Here is a 19,954-nt window from a genome sequence, read left to right as displayed (position 1 = left end):
GGTATAATAACAGGTAATAAGTTATGTATATAATTTATGGATCAATAAGTGTTTCTGGAAAGGTTAGAGTTACTTAGGGTTAGCGTTAGGGTTTGGGTTATTTAAGGTTAGGGTTACTTAGGGTTAGGGATAGGGTTACTTAGGGTTAGGGCTAGTTTTGGGTTAATTTCAAAATGCCTGTTTTTTGGTACCAAAGGATTGGAAATCATGTTTATAATGCAGCTGTTGTGAATTACATGAATTATAATGTATTTTAAGAATTTTATGATCATCAAATTGTTTTCATGTAAAATTTCAAAATGCCTATTTTTGGTACAGATGGATTGGAAATCATGTTTATAATACACCTGTGGTGAAATATATTTTTAACCATATTTTTCAAAAGCAGCAGTTGATGACTTTATATTGTTTAGAGGTAAGAATATTATACAGTTCTTTGAGTTTAAAATACAGTTGCATTCTATGGATCTTAAAATATATTTCTTTTGAATTTTGCCTAGAAAAACCTTTGAACACACCTTGCTCACTTCTGATTTTTATACAAATACAAATACAAATACAAATCATTTTTGGTTGAACAAATACAGATACAGATACAAATGGCATCTCCCTCCATCCCTACAGTCCAGTCCCCCCAATACCTGATTTTCCGGGAAATGTTCCAGACTTGTTTTGTGCTTATGGTGTCAGTCTTCAGTGTTGTATCATACTGTAAATTAAAACAGGTAAAGTAGTCAAAACATTTGCCACTGAAACATTGCAATATTCAAATTCTAGGATACCAATTAACCACATACACCAACAGTAAGCGCTGCATGTATACTATGGCAAAAATGTATTATACATATAAATTTACTCATTTTGGATTCACACATACTTCGGTAAAATATGTCATCACAATAGTCCCGTACCTAATGAGTTAACTGGAGTTAATTTAGTATGGAATAGGGGAGAGGAAAGCAGCACACATTCCAATTTCATAGAGGTGAGTTGATACAGCAGGACATGTGTGAAGTGGTCTGACCACTGTTATGCTCAGTTAAGTTGATTAACCTGCCAGACTCTGATGCTTATTTTTTTTCATTCACAACAAACAGCTTCAGTTATGGCCAATTATGTCCTTGTGTTTTACCTTACAAATGTCTGGCTCTTAAAGACTGTGCCAGTTTCCCTATGTGGTACCATACAATTACAACTGAACTGGATTGGACTGTTTGCCAGGGTAAAATGTACAATACAACAGATGTGATGTTGATGTGGCTTGACCTCCTCCCAACAAAAGGTATTATTTTAAGTATTTTGCCTCTTTGTATTCTAATTCCTCTTATTATTTCATCAGATAACATTTTTCTAAGTTTGGGGCTTGTAAAGAAAATAAAGGAAATACACACTGTGTCATGGAACACACTGTGTAGGATAACGAGCCCAGGATTTTGGGCCTAATCCCTCTGAATAAGCTAAATTCCAGCCTTCACATCCTGAATATCCTATTAAACCTTAAATTCTTCCACTCATAATTTCCATTACAGGGTCAAGAAAAAGTAGTGAACTTTCAGTTTATATGTATTTTGTGGTAAGAGCTTAAAACTATTACTATATGAGGCATATTTATTTAGATTAGTGTTGCGGTGTTCCATAATTGATCTGTGGGTTCATATAGGTTGTATATAAGAACTCATGTTTGTTTGCCGAAGTTTGTTAAAGGAAATTCATTCCACCTACTTTCTTTATAACCATTCATATTTTTTTAAATTTTTGTCCAGTTTAATTTGTTTTGTTCCTGTTTTACAAAGAAAAAGCTACAGCACTTATTAGCAGTGTATCAGGTATTGAGCAATAAAGAAATGCATTTACATTGCATCACATTGTGCATTTAAAACATGCTTTTTAAATGTTGGTGTGCACATGCTGAAAGCATGCTGTGCTCTCTTGCGTCAGTGTTGTTTGAATTGCATTGCCACTGGACAGCAGCCTTTTTCAGATCGACTGTCAAAGTGTTCCCTGCCCACCAGCTGGCAGAATAAGCATCAGGAGTACCACGGGTCAGGTATTTTGGTTAACGAGTTGCCTGATGCTGCAGTTCATATCCTGTCTATACATAATGCACCTCTGTGATGTTCACATTTATATGATTGAAAATATGTATAAAATAAATACTTCCCCCCTCCTCACCTCTTGTCTTGATCAAAACAAAGATTCCATTTACATGTAAGCATGGTCATGACATCCCCCCATGTGTGTGGAAGGCATTGTGACTTACACATGAGTAGGCCTAGCGCTTACAAGTAAGACATTGATAAAACTATGAAGTGGTAGCGTTGGAACTGTGTGTGCGGGGGTCTGTGGCTAAATCCTCATTCATGTGACATGACTGTGGAACCACAGACATAAATCAGAGATGGTACCAAGTACACCGCACAGCATCACAGGAACGGAAACATTTCCAGAGGCTGGAGATGTGATTTAATCTGTACGATGCTGGTTCATGTGATTCATAAACAGAATACCCTACATTTTTGTGATTAAACATTGCATACGGTGCACTATATAAAAACTGCAGAGGCTAATACTAAAATGGATTGCACCTCATTGTCCCAATACTGTTCAAATGTTTGTAAATGCAAATATGAAATTTAGTTGTTAGAAAACTAATAGTTGCACATTATTTAATGGACAATACCATTAAATAGATGTAATGTGATGTAATGTTTGTGATGTAATATTGATTAATATTGAGTCATTTTGTTAACACCGATGATCAAAGGAGTAATGTGTTTTGAGAGAAAGACGCTCCTGGGTTTAAAGGCTTTTTGCTGCACTTCATGTTCCTCTGTTTTGACCTCATTAAACTTCTTGTCAGGTGATTACCACAAGACTTTTTTTTGTGCGCCAAATCCTACCCAGTACGACTTGGAGGCCGAGTATAAATTGGAGGCATTGTTAATGCTTGAGCTCTGAGCAGTGGCAGAGACTGCTGTCTTAGAGGATGCACTGCATAAACACAAGAAAAACATTTGGGTGCTGTATCAAATTCATGATTTACACAAGTTAAGACCCTCACAGAGTGTCAGATTTGATTTCACACGTCATTGGATTGACTCATTTAAGCCCGTCACCGCAGCTCATTGGTGTGTAAATTGATCGCCGGGACCGTGAGAAGGAATATAGTGCCTCTTTTATGGGGAGTGCAGAGATGAGGGGGGCTCTGGTGATCTTCTTTGTGAGCTTCGCGATGTGGCCCCACACGGCGGAGGCACAGTTTCCCAGAGTCTGCTGCACGGTACAGGGGATCCTGTCCAAGCGCTGCTGTCCGTCCTTCAGCTCCGACCCGGCCGACGCCTGCGGCAGGCTGTCCGGGCGCGGGAACTGCACCGATGTGCGGGTGGACACCAAGCCGTGGGGCGGCCCGTACAGGCTACGCAACGTCGACGACCGAGAAAGATGGCCGGTGAAGTTTTTTAACCAGACCTGCAGGTGCTCAGGTGAATAAAGGTTCAAATGAAATGTCAAATGTGAAATTCTGTCCTTAGAAAACTAATAGTTGTGCATGAATGGGTTTGGACAATAACAGTTTTGATTATCTAACTTGTAACAGGACTGACTGAGTTTTTTTCCAAACTGTCTATTTTGCTTTTTGGGCTTTTTAATTGTCCTTTACAATTAACATGTGTTTCTATGGGCTGGCTGCTTTAAATGTTTATGTATGGTATGATGCATATTTGCATCACTTTCCTTTGACAGAACACTTTAACACACACACACACACACACACACACACACACATATATATATACACACGTATGTAAAACAAAGTGTTCTATAGAAGTAAAATTATGCCAATTAGTGATATTAGTATTACAATAGTGTTAGAGTATATCATATGATGTATATCATATTTCAAATCACATTTTAATATTTAAAAGATAGCTTGCATCTTTTAATTATTCCGAGGAATACAGAATGTAGACATGCATGTTCAATGTGATATTTTAAATATGTAATAATGCAAGAGATTCAAGAGTCAAACAGGTTTACTAACAAGAAAAACATAGTGGGGAATTAGTTAGTTAGTTTTAGTTAGTTCGTTTTCTGGTTAAATTAACATTTAATTTAGAAATAATGTTACGATGAAAATGTTGGTTAATTAATTAAATAGTCAGGACATATATATTGATCCAATAAATTTAAGGTCAATATTCCAGGTATGTAACATACACACTTACTGCAAATATCCATTGATGTTTAATGTAAAAAAATAATTGACAGTACAGTATGGTTTTGTAAATGGCTTTTACTGAGTAAAATGTGCAGCTGTACAGGAAAGGATTATTGACCTGGTTTCACCTGGTCTGTAACAAAAAGCAAGACTTAACAAGGCTGTTACTGTGTTCAGAATCATGCTATATCAGCGTAACAATATCAAACTTAATTTCTTGATAATTTCCTGATTTCCTGTTATAACAGAAATAAAAGAACTGAATCACATTCTGTGACCCTTTCTTCTATTTTCATTTAAAAAATCACTTAAAAATAACAACCAATAGGATATCCAGCAACATTTGTTCTACCAGGATTATTCTGAAAAAGAAAAATTATTTGCTGGGAATATCTTATGCTTTCACCCACTTGTTCGCACTTGGGATGCACGATATGGAAAATTCTGGACAGATGTCAATAAGCAATATTTGGTTAGATGTATTAGATGATGCTGATGACAATGCCATTGCCACCGTCACCATCACAAATCAGAACACAAATGAAAATTACAGATAAGGTTTACACTATTATGGATGAGAGCAGCTATCTAACAACTTAAGAAAAAAGATTCAGCGAAATTAATTTCTATCATGAAATAATATTTGACCTTGATATATTATTAAGCAGACAGTGTGAGTCTGTGGCTTAGCTTGTGAGTTCTGCTGTTAAAATACATAATTATTTCATGATTGGGCTCATTTTTGAACATGACATTTTCATTTTCACAATTTCCAGCAAATGTATTGCCTCCCTGGCACAATTTATGTTGTGCCACCATATCAGCCATAATCTTGGCATTGGGTCAGTATTGATAAACTTGCTGTCTGTGAACCCAGGAAACTTTGCGGGGTACAACTGTGGAGAGTGTAAGTTTGGCTGGATGGGGCCGAATTGTGACCAGCGCAAGACCCCTGTTGTGCGCAAGAACATCCACTCTCTGACCCCCGCCGAGCTCCAGGAGTTCCTGGATGTCCTGGACCTCGCCAAGACCACCATCCACCCCGACTACGTCATCGCCACTCAGCACTGGCTGGGCCTTCTGGGGCCCAACGGAACCCAGCCACAGGTTAACAATGTGTCCATCTACGACCTATTTGTGTGGCAGCACTACTACTCAGTCAGAGACACGCTCCTCGGTAAGTGCTCGTATGATACAGTGGTAAAATATAGCCAGTGAAGCAGTCAAACCCCTTTGAAAATCACTTTACCCAGCTACCAGAAGTGAAGTGCAAATGCATGAGCTGGATAGCATGGTGTTAGGGTCAGGGTTAGGGCTAGGGTTAGGGTTGGGGTAAGGGTTAGGGCTAGGGTTAGGGTTAGGGTTACAGCTAGGGTTAGGGTTAGGTTTAGGGTTACAGCTAGGCTTAGCGTTAGGGTTAGAGCTAGGGTTAGGGTTAGAGTTGGGGTAAGGGTTAGGGTTAGGGTGAGGGTTAGGGTTAGGGTTAGAATTAGAGTTAGGGTTAGGGTTAGGGTTAGGGTTAAAGCTAGAGTTAAGGTTAGGGTTAGAATTAGAGTTAGGGGTAGGGTTAGAGCTAGAGTTAGGGTTAGGGTTACAGCTAGGGTTAGGGTTAGATTTAGAATTAGAGTTAGAGTTAGAGTAAGGGTTAGGGTTAGAGCTAGGGTTAGGGTTAGGGTTAAGGTTACAGCTAGGGTTAGGGATACAGTTATAGCCCTAACCCTAACCCTAGCTCTAACCCTAACCCTAACCACAGCTGTAACCCTAACCCTAACCCTAACTCTAGCTCTAACCCTAACCCTAACTCTAACCCTAGCTGTAACCCTAACCCTAACCCTCACCCTAACTCTAACCCTAACCCGAGCTGTAACCCTAACCCTAATCCTAACCCTAACATTAGCTCTAACCCTAACCCTAACCTTAACTCTAGCTCTAACCCTAACCCTAACCCCTAGCGCTAACCCTAACCCTAACCCTAACCTCAACTCTAACCCTAACTCTAACCGTAACCCTAACCTTAACCCTAGCTCTAACCCTAACCGTAACCCGAACCCTAACTCTAACCCTAACCCTAACCCTAATTCTAACCCTAACCCTAACCCTAGCTCTAACCCTAACCCTAACCCTAACCCTAGCTGTAACCCTAAAGCAAACCGTAACCCTAAGCATAATTCTAACCCTAACTCTAGCTCTTACCCTGACCCTAACCCCAGCTGTAACCCTAACCCTAACCCTAGCTCTAACCCTAACCCTAACTCTAATTCTAACCCTAACCTTAACCCTAGCTCTAACCCTAACCCTTACCCTAACCCTCGCTATAACCCAAACCCTAACTCAAATTCTAACCCTAACCCTAACCCTAGCTCTAACCCTAACCCTAACCCTAACCCCAGCTGCAACCCTAACCCTAACCCTAGCTCTAACCCTAACCCTAACCCTAACCCTAGCTGTAACTCTAGCTCTAACCCTAACCCTAACTCTAACTGTAACCCTAGCTGTAACCCTACCCCTAACCCTAAACCTAGCTCTAACCCTAACCCTAACCCGAGCTGTAACCCTAGCTCTAACCCTAACCCTAACTCTAATTCTAACACTAACCTTAACCCTAGCTCTAACCCTAACCCTTACCCTAACCCTAGCTATAACACTAACCCTAACCCTAGCTGTAACCCTAACCCTAACTCTAATTCTAACCCTAACCTTAACCCTAGCTTTAACCCTAACCCTAACCCTAACTCTAATTCTAACCCTAACCCTAACCCTAGCTCGAACCCTAACCCTAACCCTAACCCTAGCTGTAACCCTAACCCTAACCCTAGCTCTAACCCTAACCCTAACCCTAACCTTAACCCTAGCTCTAACCCTAACCCTTACCCTAACCCTCGCTATAACCCTAACCATAACCCTAGCTATAACCTTAACCCTAGCTGTAACGCTAACCCTAAACCTAACCCTAGCTCTAACCCTAACCCTAGCTGTAACCCTAACCCTAACCCTAGCTCTAACCCTAACCCTAACTCTAATTCTAACCCTAACCTTAACCCTAGCTCTAACCCTAACCCTTACCCTAACCCTCGCTATAACCCTAACCCTAACCCTAACCCTAACTCAAATTCTAACCCTATCCCTAACCCTAGCTCTAACCCTAACCCTAGCCCTAACCCTAACCCTAACCCTAACCCTAGCTGTAACCCTAACCCTAACCCTAGCTGTAACCCTAACCCTAGCTGTAACCCTAACCCTAACCCTAACCCTAGCTGTAACCCTAACCCTAACCCTAACCCTAGCTGTAACCCTAACCCTAACCCTAACCCTAGCTGTAACCCTAACCCTAACCCTAGCTCTAACCCTAACCCTAACTCTAATTCTAACCCTAACCTTAACCCTAGCTCTAACCCTAACCCTTACCCTAACCCTTGCTATAACCCTAACCCCAACCCTAACCCTAACCCTAACTCAAATTCTAACCCTAACCCTAACCCTAGCTCTAACCCTAACCCTAACCCTAACCCTAACCCTAACCCCAGCTGTAACCCTAACCCTAACCCTAGCTCTAACCCTAAACCTAGCTCTAACCCTAACCCTAACTCTAATTCTAACCCTAACCCTAGCTCTAACCCTAACCCTAGCTCTAACCCTAACCCTAACTCTAATTCTAACCCTAACCCTAGCTATAACCCTAACCCTAACCCTAGCTGTAACGCTAACCCTAACCCTAACCCTAGCTATAACCCTAACCCTAACCCTAGCCGTAACCCTAACCCTAACCCTAGCTATAACCCTAACCCTAACCCTAACCCTAGCTGTAACCCTAACCCTAACCCTAGCTCTAACCCTAACCCTAACTCTAATTCTAACCCTAACCTTAACCCTAGCTCTAACCCTAACCCTTACCCTAACCCTAGCTATAACCCTAACCCTAACCCTAACTCAAATTCTAACCCTAACCCTAACCCTAGCTCTAACCCTAACCCTAACCCTAACCCCAGCTGTAACCCTAACCCTAACCCTAGCTCTAACCCTAACCCTAACCCTAACCCTAGCTGTAACCCTAGCTCTAACCCTAACCCTAGCCCTAACCCTAACCCTAACTCTAACCGTAACCCTAGCTGTAACCCTACCCCTAACCCTAAACCTAGCTCTAACCCTAACCCTTACCCTAACCCTAGCTGTACAGAATAGAGAATAGCACACTAAATGTACTCTTGGATCTTAACTTTGTATAAAGATTGCAAATCGGTGGTGTTGTTTTTCCAAACTTTACACAAATCCATGAGCTCACTGGTTGTGAATGAACAATATTATGGGGGGATAAAATCAATAGCTTGCCCAGATTTGGCACATCGAATTAAGCACAATGTGCATTGCAGTTTGACTTAATCTGAGCCTAGTAAAAGGATTATAAATATTTTGAGTGGGAACTTTTAAAAATGTCCTCACTGCAGGTGTCACATGTAACAAACGTAGATATAGGCATATACTCAGTCTGAGGAAAGGAAATGTTCAGTGTCCCTTGTTCTCTCCATAGGTCCAGGACGGCCATTTAAAGCCATCGATTTCTCTCACAAAGGACCAGCTTTCATCACATGGCACAGGTACCACTTGCTACGTCTGGAGAGAGATCTACAGGTGAGAACATGTAGTTGGCACAGCACAAGAGCCTGTCACGTTCCCCAATGGACCGTTAATTTATGGGCTGATTGTACTGATAATTATCTCATAACTGAATCAACTCAATAAAACAAGTAGGTTGATATGGAGCTTGAAAACAATCAATTTGTTTTCTTCTCTTTAAAGCCACATTTGCTTTCACCATCCTCCAGTTTGTTTGATGTAAAGTTGACACGCTAACTTGCTGAAATGATAAATTTTTCCTTTTTTGAGACTTGGGTCTGTTTCTTGTGGCGTTCTGTGGAGATAATGACATTTGACTGTTTTCACTTTACTGCTCAGGGTAACCCTGCAATGAACTAATCTGTTTATTGCTGCGTTACCCTGAGCAGAAAAGTGGAAGCAATCAAAAGCATCAGAATGGCACCCTGTTACAGCACTGATCTGCTGCATGGATGGCCCCATGTTTTAATATGAAAGCCAGGCTGTAGCAGTGACTGCGGCCAGCAGCCCTGCGGGGTTGACTGCGTCTTATTGCACACCAACAACCCCACTGCACATTAAGTGTCTTCCAAACTCATGTCTTTGCAAGCTTGCCTTGAGAACCGTGGTCTGATGATACAGTAAGTGCTGGCTGACATTACATTATTCGGGCCTTCAGCACATGCAAGTCTGTGTTATTCTGAATCAACAACAGAGTTTGTGATGAGCGTTGGGGCAAAAATATGATTGGGTATTCCAAATTGAGAACAATAATAAAACAATGTATTAAAATACATCTGGCAAAAATGTAGCAGTGTTATAACCATTGCTAATATTACGCTATGATTAACCAGACTTAAAATGACACAGAAATTAAATATCAGTACAGTTGAGTAGTCATAGTCATTCAGGTCGTCTACACAGGTTTCAGAAACAAAAGTTCTTTGTCCTTCATTAGCCATTGTTAATCTGCATGTAGTGCAAAACAGCCATTTAGTCTAGCTGGATGTTGAGAATGCATTGGGTTGGAGAGACTGATGAGGTTCAGTCTCTCTTCTGCAGAGGCTGACGGGGAACGAGAATTTTGCGGTCCCTTACTGGAACTTTGCCACGGGCCAGAGTGAGTGTGACGTCTGCACCGATTCTCTCCTGGGGGGTCCCAGCCCAAACAACCCCTCCCTCATCAGTCCCCAGTCCAGGTTTTCAAGATGGGGGGTGGTGTGCAACAGGTGTGTGTGAACCCTGAACCCATTTCTCCCAGCTTCTCTTCTCTGTCGGGGGTGGAGGGGGGGGTTGTGTGGGTGGGATTAAAATCCTTAAGTTAGTGTTCACTTGTCAGAAAACATGTGGCAGCCACAGCGTTGTTTGGGTGTGAATATTTAATCATTTGGATTTCCTTGTGATTCGATGCATTGGTCGGTTTACAATTCCTCTTTGGCCATAAATACATTTGCACACGAATAACATGTGTGTATATGCATGGGGGCACACATGTTTACTTGGAAGGCTGTGTTTGTGTACTGATGCGTGTGTACAGTATGCCATTGCTGTGTGAGGATATAATGAACACACAGCCTCTCTCTCCCAGTCTGGATGAGTATAACCAACGCGTGACCCTCTGCAATGGGACCAGTGAGGGTGTTTTAATGAGGGGTTTCCGGGAGAGAACCATTAACAACCTGAGCCTGCCAACCATGAGCGATGTCAGGAGCTGTCTCACCCTGAGTGACTTTGACAGCCCTCCCTACTTCACCAACTCCACCTTCAGCTTCAGGTAACAGGGCTGTCTGTGACAAACAGAAATTAATTTACGACACTCAATCATGGGATTTGCTTGAATTATAAAATCAATTCGAATTAAATTGCTTGCCATCCTTTTTTCAGTAAATATAGAAGAGAACTGAGTTTCTTAACAAAATGAATCAGGTACTTACAGCTGATAATTTATTTGCTGAAATATATTAGATTGTCACTGCCATCTAGTGGCAAAATGCAGCTGAACACAAATGCATTATTTAAAGCATTTGAAAATTAATCTTGGAATTGGTAATGGCATTGACCCCTCTGCACATTGTCTAATTTGTTTACTGTTCATAATATTTCACATTTCTTTGAAACGGTATTGTGCTTTCAAGTTCACTGAGATATACTGGAGGGACAGGGTAAGCGGTCTTCATGTTGAGAGTGTGCCAGAGAAGAAATAAAGACATGGGTATAATAGGAAAGGATCACTATAACTTTTTAATGAAAGTGAGTTTATTATATATATATATATAAATTGTTATAGTATGACATACTCCTCAAAAATGATTGTGTTTACACTGAACCACATTCTGCTTCGGATCAAGAAAGTGTTTCACAGAATCTCACCCACACAGCGCTTTCACAATAACCTTCATGCCTCATCTCACAAGTTCCTCCTCGGTTTCATCACGAAGCAACACTTTGTCTGTGTATTGTTCAGCGCCATTTTATCTTTTCCTGGAGCAAAACTGCAAAATAAAAAAATAAAAAACAAAAATAAAAGTGGGTATTGAAAAGTCCTTTGGTCTTACTTACCTTCCAATCAGCTTGCATATAGCCCTGTCTTTTAGATATCATTACCCACTTTTCTTTCGCAACACACGGTAGTGTCTTTACACTCCCCGACCCCGGCCAGTACGTGATGAGCGGGTATATCTATGTTTTGAGGTTTCATTAAAGTTTCTGAGGTTTCTTAAAGCATTTTTGAGGTTTCCTTAAGATTTATTCTGGGCTTTTTAAGGATTTAGTTTTTCACTGTTTATTTAAGGTTTTTCTTTGGTCATTTTGAGGTTTGTATTCTGTTCCTTCAGGAATGCCCTAGAAGGCTATGACAGGCCGGATGGAGAGCTGGACAGCTCAGTGACAAACCTCCACAACCTGGTCCACTCCTTCCTGAATGGGACCAGCGCCCTGTCACATGCTGCAGCCAATGACCCAATCTTCCTGGTGAGTGAATGAATACGTTCATGTATCGGTTGGCCTTTCATACACTGGGGGGAAAAAAACCCAGAATATTCACTCAGATCATTTTTACATAATAATGACAGCTTAAATGCAGCTGTTGGTGGTTTTTCAGCCTTGGCCATGTTATTAGCTAACTGTGATTACTTGTACTGATAATATATTTTGCTTTTCGGAATGCACTGCACACTGTGAAAGTACTGAATATGTATAAGTATAATGCTTAAGCTTAGGCATTCTCAAATGATTAAGAATAAGTATAAGAGTAATTATACTCTTAGTAATTAACTTGGTTATACACAGCAAAATGTCCAGTTTTAATTCAGCTGTTACAGAGTAAATATCTTCCTACTCTGGACCAGAGCAGGACCATACAGTGCTGTGAAAAAGTATTTTCCCCCTTCCTGATTTGCTCATTTGTTGCATATTTTTCACACTGAATGGTTTCTGATCATTAGACAACATGTACTATTAAACAAAGGGAGTAAACACAAAGCACATCATCAAACACTCATATCATCCATGTGAAAAAATAATTAGCCTTTAAACTTAATATCTGGTTGCACCACCTTTAGCTGCAATAACTGCCTCCAAAAGCCTCCTTTAATTTGATATCAGTTTTTCACATCACTGTGGAGGAATTTTAGCCCACTCGTCTTTGCATAATTCCTTTAATTCAGACAAATTGGTAGGCTTTTGAGCAAGAACTGCTCATTTCAGGTTCTGCCACAGCAACTCTATTGGGTCAAAGTGGGGACATTGACTAGACCACTCCAAAACTTTTTTTTTCTTTTCAGCAATTTGAAAGTGGACTTACTTTTGCGTTTCGGATTGTTGTATTGGATCTTTGATGTTTCCCTTGGTTAGAAGTGGTTTTCACCTTGCTACATGGCACTGTATGTACTCTGTAAGAGTTGATTTAACACTGGACATTTTATGTAATCATGGCTGATGGAGCTTAATTACATTTAATTTAATTTAATAAGATATTTAAATAGAAAAATCTGAGCAAAGAAATCATTTGCCCTTCAACATTACTCAAATGATGCCAAGGATGAACATAAGAAACACATTTTCAGTTTGTCACAGATTTTCTGTGTTTCTGTAATACGTTAATCTACATGTTATTTCAACCACTGATTATCCCTCTTTAGGTACTACATGCTTTTACAGATGCCATATTTGACGAGTGGATGAGGCGGTTTATTCCACCCAACTCCAGCTTTCCAGACGAGATGGCACCCATAGGCCACAACAGGGACTACAACATGGTGCCGTTTTTCCCCCCGGTGGCCAATGAGGAGATCTACGTCACCTCAGAGCAGCTGGGATACTCCTATGCCATTGATCTGGAAGGTTAGTGACCCCCATTGAATTATATATTTGTCTCTCTACATCTCTCTTTCTCTCTCTCTCTCTCTCTCTCTCTCTCTCTCTCTCTCTCTCTCTCTCTCTCTATATATATATATATATATATATATATATTTGCAAGGATAACACTAACAAGTGGTCTTCTACAGTGTTTTAGAGGTCAAATTGTGTTTTAATGGTCTTCAACCATTTCTGAATACAGTAACTCTGAATATATAAATGTAAAGGATATAGATCCTGAATAATAAATAATAAACTTTGTGATCAGGCTCATTAAGACATTGCTTTGATGACAACATTTAATTTGACAGAATAATTTTTTTATGTAAACTTTGCAATAGCTTAACAACATGGCTTACTGTACTTGCATGGATTTTATAGGCTAAAATGTCAGGGGAAATCATACAAATATTTCTATCTCTACGTCTGAACCCCAATGGGAGCATTTACATCATTACGACATTCAAGGCAGTAGAAAATAGACTTTGTTTGAGGCAATTATCTAGCTGAAGTGGTTAAAACATTTTCTATTTGTTTTTAATCATGATGGATTTCTTGCGTTTTGTTTTGAGTTTAAAATGAAAAAAATCATTATCATTTTAACAATCATTAAAGCATGACAATGAATGTAAGAAACCTTAAATCATATCAGCATAATTATGGCATTTATAATAGCTCTTAATGTTTTGCCTACAGCGAATGACAACATACGGTCTTTTCTAAGGTGCAGTTTTTTTTTTGCCAGTCACTTTCAGCTGCAAGAGTTTCAAAGAATTTTTTGTTAATCATCAAGTTGCTGACGATTTCTCCTCCAGACATTAACCTGGGACTTCCCTTGTACCATTTAAACAAAGATGATTCAGTTAGATAATTTAGTTACATCAATGTCTCAAACAAAGTCTACTGAGTTACTGCCTCCAATGTCCAAATGATGTAAAGGCCCCCTTTGGGGTTAAAAGACTTCCTCTGTTTTTCCCCCCCACACACAATCCATTGTGAATCATTAAACCATTGCGACTGTTCACATGAATAAAGAATTCTATCAAAACATGCATTTGTATTTAATTATATTAATATATTCAGTATTTGTATGTATGTACAAATATATATTCACATTTTTATATTCATATCATAGCAGCATTTATATATATTCAGGGTTTACATTTATAAGTTTTGCATTATTTATATATAATGTACATCCCTGTTCTGTTGTTTGCGTTATGATCATGTGATCAGATTCCCACCGATGTTGCCTCTGTTCTCAGAAACGAACAACAGGGCAATGGTGGTGCTGCTGGGCTCCACGCTGGGCGGGGTGTTCCTGGGCCTGCTAGTCCTGCTGCTCCTCCTGGCGCTCTACGCACAGCAGAGAAGAAGGCGAGGCCGGGACTTCGAGCCCCTGGTCAAGGCCGAGTTCACCAACAAGAAGTACACAGAGGAGGCCTAGAACCGGCCTTCCTGAAAGTACTAATCATCGACACATGATGTAAACTCACTGATCTGAACCAATCATTTGTGTTAGTGTGAACAGCAATGTAGCCTGTGACACTGATGTACAAATGTGCATAAAAGATTTACTAACGAGTAATATACTGTGTGACAAGTCATGCCATTATCATTTTCTTAAATACATAAAATTGTGTGGATTGTAAATGCAGTTATCTTCTTTGTCAAAACTACAGAAGTGCTTTGCGGCCCTATTTTAAAAAAGATTCTAACTACGTAAGAAGATTACTGTGTTATTGCGCGATAAATGTATTCTGTAATGCTATTATTAAAGATTATCTTTATGAATAATATCTATTAAAATGTCCTTATTTTTTGGCCATCCAGACAAAGATGGTTGTTTCAATGAGACCTGCTGCTGTACAAGGTACTTTATCTAAATTGTTTCAGTAAATATCCAACCACAGAAAGAGATAACATAAAAACAATTATAAGAATAAAAGAGTAAGTCAAGGCATTAGGCCCCCTTAGATTAGGACTAAAGGAAGTTCACAGCTGAATATTAATGTAGATGAAAGATAACACTGGTACTTGGCGTAAAATGTGTGTAGCGAAAAACGTCACAACAAGCGATTATTTTTAATAAATGTTTATTTGCACACCTTCATTATTTATCCGTATACAAGAAAGAGTAAGAAAAAACCCAAAATGCAAACCATTTTTTTTTCTTCTTTTAAAAAATTGTAAGGCATGTCTGCTTTTTACGACTCGAATGTCGCGTTAAAACCGCCCGCCTCGTTCGCCTAAAGCAGCGCTCCCCCTCTGCTGCAAGCTCCTATCAGTGCTCTCCAAACCTCCTGTATACCAAAATGCAACTGGATGATATGGTAGCCAAAAACTGAAAGCAACACATTTTCTGACATGGCTATTCAATACTATATCTGCCGATACAGGGACATCTTCCGCATAATCAAAATGCGATGGAAGAGGAACGAAGGAAGGGAGAAAGAGATTTTAGAATGCAACTGGAGGCTTGACCAACATGCATGGAGAATCAGTTATGCTTGGCGAAACTCCAGCAAGTACAAATGTACTTTGTCTCATGTTCCTCTTAAGGGACTTGCACATGTAGGGAACTGGCTATAGAAGTAGACGATGATGACAAACAAAGACCCTGCTAAAACTGAAAATAAATGAAATTGCAAAGCTATATTGAACCATAAGATGTTCTTGGAAGATTCTATTGTAGCTTCTTTGACCACAGCCACCGAGACTGAAAAAAAATGATGTATACTTAACACTGAACAAGTTCATGGATTTTCAAGTCCAGAAAGCCTTTGTGAAGTAATAGCACCCTCCAGCACAGAAAGCAACCTGAAATTACCCCCCCCCCCATCCCCAGTCCCCCGTCCCCCCTCAGTCACTATAATATGCCTTATATTCTCTTCTCGGTGGTGTGGAGATCAGGCCCAAGTTTGCCCTCTGCTGGATACTCTTAACAGTGCAGCCAGGCCTAAATGCATCCACTGTGGCTTACTTTTAAAGTTTCTTTTTATCCAAGTTTTAATATTTGATTCTAATTTCTTAATAAACTCTCTCCATGAAGGTAAATTGTATACAGGCTACCTCCTCCCCTTTCAACCACGTCCTTTTATCTTTAGTGGCTGTTCACTACAACACGCACTGTAGCCGCTGAGAGCTTTGTGGGTGCTAAAAAATGCAAATCATTTCATTAGCATTCATAAAATGAAAGCGGTTTGGGAGAGTTTTGTACTACAAATAAAATACAAGTTGAGAAACATTATTAAAATGATTTTAAAAATGCAGACAGAAGGCAACGGGTTGAGTCCGCATGGATGTTTCATTGCAGACAAGTCAAAAAAGAGCATAAAAACAAATTGAACAAAACTCAAATTAAAATAAAAAGTCTTGTCCACAGGCTAAAATCATATTGAATATATCCTGTAATTTCTTTGCAAACATATTTTTATCCTTCGTTCCATACAACTGGAGTTAAGGCCAATGCAGCTGGGTAATAGAAAATGTTTATTTTTTCTCTTATTTTTCTCTTATTAATTCAGTACCACTTTACTATGGTCCTCTATCTGTATAATTACACATGGGGCTACTAAGACGGCACTATACATGTCTTGCTAGAAAGTACACAGAAAATCTTGGACATAACATTGCATGTGTGCTCATATAACACCTCCATAGTACTGCATGTGCACTAACTAGAGGACAGTATTTTCAGTGACCAGAATTTGTGGCCCTTAATTAGCCTGCAATTTAGCCGAATTACTCTAGTTGTGCATATATTAAGGTAATTAAATGTGATTAAGCAATGATTAATTAGATAAAGAGAGATCAGTCATAATGAGTTTTGTGCAATTGGGCAAATTATCGCATTAGCTTAATGGATTAGACTGGAGAATCAGGACAGTGGGAGAAACAGACACATCTAAAAGGCTCCCCCCTGAACAAGCAATCAATCTGGTGGCACTGTACACGAATGGACAGCACAAGCAGCGCGTTTCAAAACTCATTCTTAACTCCATCACCAGGTTAATAAACTCCTAATTCTTCAGTAGGCAAAGATAAATCATGGGAACAGTGGAAATTAGTGGCAGGCCAGGACTGGATGTATACACCAGGGCTAGGGTGGGGTTTTAGCTAGCAAGCCTCCCAGTGTTACTGCGGCTTTGCCTCTCTCTAACTGCACAACAGGCACCCGTCGACAGTTGTCGTGGGTGAAAGCTGCACCTCTCCTCCGATCATCACTAGCTCTCCTGTAGTACTGTGTGGTATGAAGTGTGTGATATTGTCACAATCATAAATGAGTGTCAGAGTATGTAGCTTAAGCTGTAGGGTTCTAGAGATGTAGGGTAACTGAATCAAAATTGGAGAGGGGAAAAAATGTAGTGACAGAGGTACAAGGGCATCCAACGTATTGACACTCACGCCTCTACGGATAGACACTGCTGTTTCAGCAAACTTAAAAAATAAAAATAAAAAAGTTTCTCAAAAAATACAAAAGGGTAAAATAATAAGAAAGCAGGATGGTGATATAAACAATATTTCCCAGATTCATTTTAGCAGTGTGCTATAGATGAAACCAGTCGACACTGAAATACACTCAGTATATTACACTCATTGCTTGAGGGCAACAAAATGAGCAAGAGGTAAAGATATGACCTTGTTTCAAAAGCCAAAATGAATGTGTGCTTATGAAGATAGCAAGTTAACGTGCAATTTATAAAGGAACTAAAGATAAACAAAATAAAACACGGCTGAAGAAACACTTTACGTGTTAAACGCATGTCAGCTCTGAGCTAATAGATAAACGCTCAGCTCTGTGATTATAAAAATAGATGATTAAAAAGGATATTATTTATTCAGCTTCCATCTTGTCATTGGTATTAGACCATCTGCTACTCAGCAGTATAGTTCCTTCTTATGAAATCATTGTCGAAGCACAGGCGGCAAGGGTGGGCACCAAGGGTATGATCCAGCTGGGGGGGGTGGGATTAAAATTAGAATCTTTCCTATGTCCACACCCCCAGGCAGGTCCGCAATTGCTCTCCTTTCTATCCCCTGCCCCTCCCCCCCCCACCCACAGTCTCCAATCTGACCTAGGGCAACAGAAAGGCTAGACCCGTGTCTGTGTTATGATATCAGCAACACAACCTGTTATTGTGAGAATGAAGGGGGGCCGGGCTGCCAGAAGAGGTGAACTCAGTACCTTATCATTTCCTTGAGAATGCAACAGAAAGGAGAGAAATCTGTGGGAAAATAGCACTGCATCATGGGAAACTGTGACACCACTGCACTCACCAAAAATGAACAACTTTGATGGTGGAAATGACTTAATATGATGGCTACTTTGTCCATATAAAACAATATAAATAACTTTTTTAAAAAGTGAAATACCAGTAGAAAATAAATTATCGTCATCATTTAAAAGAAAGGAATTCTGTCGTGAGTAAAATATTTATGGATATGAGCAGTCTTCAACCAAATTATATAAATTATTTAAGGAGTTCATAGTTACATATAGTAAAAACTGTAGCTTCATAATCATAACATTTAAAATAGATATTTCATAAATACAAGATATATTATATATTTTATCCACACACGAATCTCTCTTGGTTTTAGTTTGCAGGTGCTTTTAAAGCATAAATGACCGATGGGTGCTGATTTGGAAAAGCAGAAACCATTCAGGTTTTCAGGAGGGTGACTGGACATTAATTTTGGATGTCATGAGTTTACCAAGCCTTCTGAGAGACTGCACAAACACTAATAAAAAAACTCCATTCATTAAGAGCAACCCTTCATTTTTTTGTTTTTGCATCCTTCATTAAATTATTCCTATAAAAAGTGCTGAATCCGAGAGAGAGAGAGAGAGCGAGAGAGAGAGAGCCCACACCTCTTAAGCTGTAACTGATGATTTTCTCATGCACTCTCACAGTGAAACACACAGTAAGACACGTTACAGTTTCCCTTCCCAGCATCAGAATCGGAGGGGGACACGACTTGACCTCAAGGCATTTGCACCATCTCCTTAAGCTCACTAGTGTATATAAGAAAAAATATATTGATTTTTGTTCCATATTCATTTTTTTCCTCTTTGAAAGAACATCTTGAAACTCAAAAAAAATAAAATAATAAATTGTAATTAAAAAAAAAAAATGAAAAATGAAAACCAAGGATTGCAGGGAGAGCATCTTCACAGAGTCCTGGAATTGGGAGGAAGCAGTCTGACCTGAAAGCTGCAGTGAGCTCACAGCACCAAGCGCTCTTTGGGCAAAGAAAGGGTGGAAGGAGGCGGGAGCGGGTTGAAGCGCTGCTCTTCTGTACAGACCCTTTGGTTTCGGGTCGCCATGGCTGCAGTCCTGTCTGACCGGGAACACGACAGCGGGAAATAAAATCAGCCCCGTGGTCCGAGGTGATGCCCCCCTCCCCTCCCCCGGCATTATCTGCATTGCCTCTGCAGTGCCAGGACTGTGAGGGCCAGGGCCGCCAGCAGTGCCAGGGAGGGGGCGTGGCCAGGGGCCGATGACAGCACCCGCTCGTCGCTCCTGTCCGCGCCCACCACCGGCGCCTCCGTGCTGGCGAAGTCGAACTCCGTCACGCAGGCCTCCGTGCACCCGCTTCCGCTGCCTGAGCCGCTGCCCTCGTCACCTGGGAAACGCGCACGCACGCAGGAACACACACATACACGCGCACGCATGCACACACACACACACACACGCACGCACGCGCACACGCACACATACACGCACACGCGCACGCACGCACGCACACACACACACGCACAGACACACAGACAGACAGACAGACAGA

The 19,954-nt window shown here is 40.4% G+C and overlaps 2 protein-coding genes across 3 annotated transcripts in view; one reads left to right on the top strand and one right to left on the bottom strand.

Moving 5' to 3' along the window:
• The first annotated feature begins 2,947 nt into the window (after positions 1-2,947).
• On the top strand, positions 2,948-14,988 carry dct (dopachrome tautomerase). Its single transcript, XM_064311217.1, has 8 exons — positions 2,948-3,482; positions 5,094-5,393; positions 8,742-8,842; positions 9,869-10,035; positions 10,395-10,580; positions 11,641-11,776; positions 12,946-13,147; positions 14,428-14,988. The coding sequence occupies exons 1-8, from the start codon at positions 3,179-3,181 to the stop codon at positions 14,607-14,609; spliced, it is 1,578 nt and encodes a 525-aa protein (XP_064167287.1). The 5' UTR covers positions 2,948-3,178; the 3' UTR covers positions 14,610-14,988.
• Positions 14,989-15,241: 253 nt separating this feature from the next.
• The window catches only part of LOC135241085 (glypican-6-like), a 229,196-nt gene continuing 224,483 nt past the window's right edge, over positions 15,242-19,954 (bottom strand). For both annotated transcript variants that reach the window (XM_064311215.1, XM_064311216.1), the window contains one exon: positions 15,242-19,792. In XM_064311215.1, the coding sequence (XP_064167285.1) occupies positions 19,584-19,792 (209 nt within the window). In that variant the 3' untranslated portion in view covers positions 15,242-19,583. The remainder of the gene's footprint in view (positions 19,793-19,954) is intronic.

Source organism: Anguilla rostrata, chromosome 15, assembly GCF_018555375.3.
Source record: "Anguilla rostrata isolate EN2019 chromosome 15, ASM1855537v3, whole genome shotgun sequence".
NCBI lineage: Eukaryota > Metazoa > Chordata > Actinopteri > Anguilliformes > Anguillidae > Anguilla > Anguilla rostrata.
This window is presented reverse-complemented; position numbering and strand designations above follow the sequence as displayed.